Source organism: Cyprinodon variegatus, unplaced genomic scaffold (genome assembly GCF_000732505.1).
Source record: "Cyprinodon variegatus isolate N-32 unplaced genomic scaffold, C_variegatus-1.0 Scaffold472, whole genome shotgun sequence".
NCBI classification, from domain to species: domain Eukaryota; kingdom Metazoa; phylum Chordata; class Actinopteri; order Cyprinodontiformes; family Cyprinodontidae; genus Cyprinodon; species Cyprinodon variegatus.
In genome coordinates this window covers 64778-67575 of record NW_015150925.1, presented here as the reverse complement: position 1 = coordinate 67575, position 2798 = coordinate 64778, and the positions used below count along the sequence as shown (strand labels likewise).

Genomic DNA, 2798 nt, shown 5'->3' with positions numbered 1-2798 from the left:
GCCCAGTCTGACCCGGTTTAGGGGGCCCAGTCTGACCCGGTTTAGAGAGCCCAGTCTGACCCGGTTTAGGGGGCCCAGTCTGACCCGGTTTAGGGGGCCCAGTCTGACCCGGTTTAGGGGGCCCAGTCTGACCCGGTTTAGGGGGCCCAGTCTGACCCGGTCGTGGTCCAGATTCTGGAGCAGCAGCACATAAAGTGTTTATGACCTTTTCTATTATAGATCCGTATAATAAATCCCTGCTGAGAGGAAGAGGAAGCTGCTTCCCATCTGGAAGCTGAGCGGTAAACGCCTCATCCTGATGTTAGCCGTTCAGACGCTCCGCCGTCACCTGACAGCAGGAAACACCTGAGCTACAATAGAAGTCAATAGAATCCAACTTTATTGTCATTAGACTGAACCTGTAACTCCAGCGGATGTTCATATGGCCGAGCGTTGATTATTAATCTGCCTTTCTTCCAGTCCGTCTCTAAGCTCGGTCTGAGGAGCCAATCAAAGGCGGCGTTGCTGGATCAGAGCGTTTTACAGAGAAAAGGTGAAAATCATTTTTTTCTTCTGCAGTCTGACGGTGACGGACTCTGATGGAGCCACAGACTCCACGCAGGCGTCGCTCTCTGTGAACAAAGCTAAGGACTACCGGCCTGTGGCCAACGCCGGCCCTAACCAGGTCACAAACCTTCTGCCTCCCGTTTGTTCAGGATCAGACCACAGGAGGAACCAAAACCGAACCAAAAGCCGCTGTTCTTCTGCTCCTTCCAGGTCCTGCAGCTGCCAAGGAACTCCATCACTCTGTACGGGAACCAGAGCACCGACGACCACGACGACCTGTCCTACGAGTGGTCTCTGAGCCCAGAGAGCAAGGACAAGGTGGTGGAGATGCAGGTGAGGCTCTGCAGCGGCGTGGGCGTCTCTGTGGGGCCAAGCAGCCGGCCTCATTGTGTTCTGATGTTGTTCAGGGTGTTCGGACCCCCATCCTGCAGCTGTCCGCCATGCAGGAGGGAGACTACACCTTCCAGCTGACAGTGACTGACTCTGCAGGGCAGCAGGACACGTCCAAGGTCACCGTCATCGTCCAGCCAGGTCAGAACCACCTGGCTGTGACCTGAATGGGTCATTAGGATGTTACCATGAGCCAGAAACAGGTTTACAGGGTTCAATCAGAGCTGGAAGGTTCTGTGATCTGGAATGTTCTGTTGGTTTCTCCTGCAGAGAACAACAAGCCGCCGGTAGCGGACGCCGGGCCGGAGAAGGAGCTAACGCTGCCTGTAGACAGAACCACGCTGGACGGCAGTAAGAGCAGCGACGACCAGAAGATCGCCACCTACCACTGGGCCAAGACCAGGTCAGGTGTCCGGGTTCCTGCTGGAGACCTGGATGAAGCTCTGAAAAATGGACCTGTTCTGGGTCTGCCCTGACCTCTGACCCTCTCTCCTTCCAGTGGTCCTGATGGGGTGAAAATAGAAAATGCAGACGGCGCCATTGCCATGGTGATGGGCCTGGAGGTCGGCACGTACAAGTTCACACTGACCGTAACGGACGAGAGGAAGCTGGAGAGCAGCGACACGGTGACCGTCATCGTCAGAGAAGGTCTGTGATGTCATGAGGTCCCGATGAGGGTTCCTTTAAAGCCGCCTTTGGTGTGACCTTTGACCCCAGTTTTAGCTGCGCTGTTTAAGGATTATTTTCTTTTTCTGTGATTTTTCCTTATTTTTCTTCACACCGACTCCTGATCTCATAAATTGATAATAAATGTTAGTTTGTCTAAATTAACGATCACTTCCACTCAATAAAGAGCTAATGTTGATTTAAAGTCAGTTTTATTGCAAATCTTCTTTTTCTTTCTTTGCTATTGACACAAAAACCACCTTTTAACTAAAATAGAACATAAACTAATGTGAGATGTTGTCATGACTACAAAACAAAATAAAAATATCTAAATGCGTATAAACGTTCCTCGCTGGCTGAGCCTTCGTTTGAGGTAGAAATTAGTAATAAAGAACTTCTTAAACTTAGATTTCTTTTGTAGAACTTTTTGCAAATGTCCTGCCTTCATGCTGTGGATCTTCTCCTCTGGTTTAGTAGAATAATAATAAATGATAAACATTTAAACCAACAATAATGCAGTGAAATAAACCCTTATGGTCCATATATCAGTAGTTCTATTTTTATAATTTGGTTTAATTTTTTCTCTTTATTTCTTCTGCTTCTAAAACCCGGCCTATGTCGTTGGACTAGAGTTTATCTTCGGTGCTAACCGGATCTAGCTGGTTCCAGGCTGGAGGGGGTCTCTGAATGACCCCCCAGCAGAACCAGTTCCCTCTGGATCGTCCTCAGAACTTTCTGTCCTGATCTGATGATGTCGTCCCTCCAGAAACGGACCAGCCGCCCGTGGCCCGTGTCCTGTCCAGTCAGCCCGTCTCTCTGCCCGTCAGGACCGCCGTCCTGGACGGGTCCCGCTCCTCGGACGATAAAGGCGGCCTGAGCTTCCAGTGGAGCCGAGGTGAAAGCAGTCCTGCAGCCGGGGTGAGAAGGTTCTCCTCGCTCTGAGGGTGATGGAAACGCTCTGGTCCTGCAGCTGCTTGATGTTTGCTCTGCGTTTCAGGATGTGCTGAACAACTCTGACCACCAGGCGGTGCTGCTGCTGGGAAACCTGGTGGAGGGGAAGTACAGCTTCACCCTGACAGTGACTGACAGCAAAGGACAGAGCAGCTCAGACACCGGAACCGTGGAGGTCCGACCAGGTACCAGACCAGGACCTGCAGGAAGGGTTGAAGACCCCCAGAACCTCTGAAGGGACCTCT

General features: G+C 51.3%; 1 protein-coding gene across 1 annotated transcript in view; it reads left to right on the top strand.

The window, feature by feature from the left end:
• Nucleotides 1-2798, top strand: part of kiaa0319l (KIAA0319-like ortholog) — a 10730-nt gene that overhangs the window by 1518 nt on the left and 6414 nt on the right. Inside the window, exons 4-10 of the mRNA XM_015389799.1 lie at nucleotides 559-664; nucleotides 757-879; nucleotides 954-1077; nucleotides 1207-1339; nucleotides 1436-1584; nucleotides 2369-2520; nucleotides 2600-2738. Coding sequence (XP_015245285.1) covers nucleotides 559-664; nucleotides 757-879; nucleotides 954-1077; nucleotides 1207-1339; nucleotides 1436-1584; nucleotides 2369-2520; nucleotides 2600-2738 — 926 coding nt within the window. The remainder of the gene's footprint in view (nucleotides 1-558; nucleotides 665-756; nucleotides 880-953; nucleotides 1078-1206; nucleotides 1340-1435; nucleotides 1585-2368; nucleotides 2521-2599; nucleotides 2739-2798) is intronic.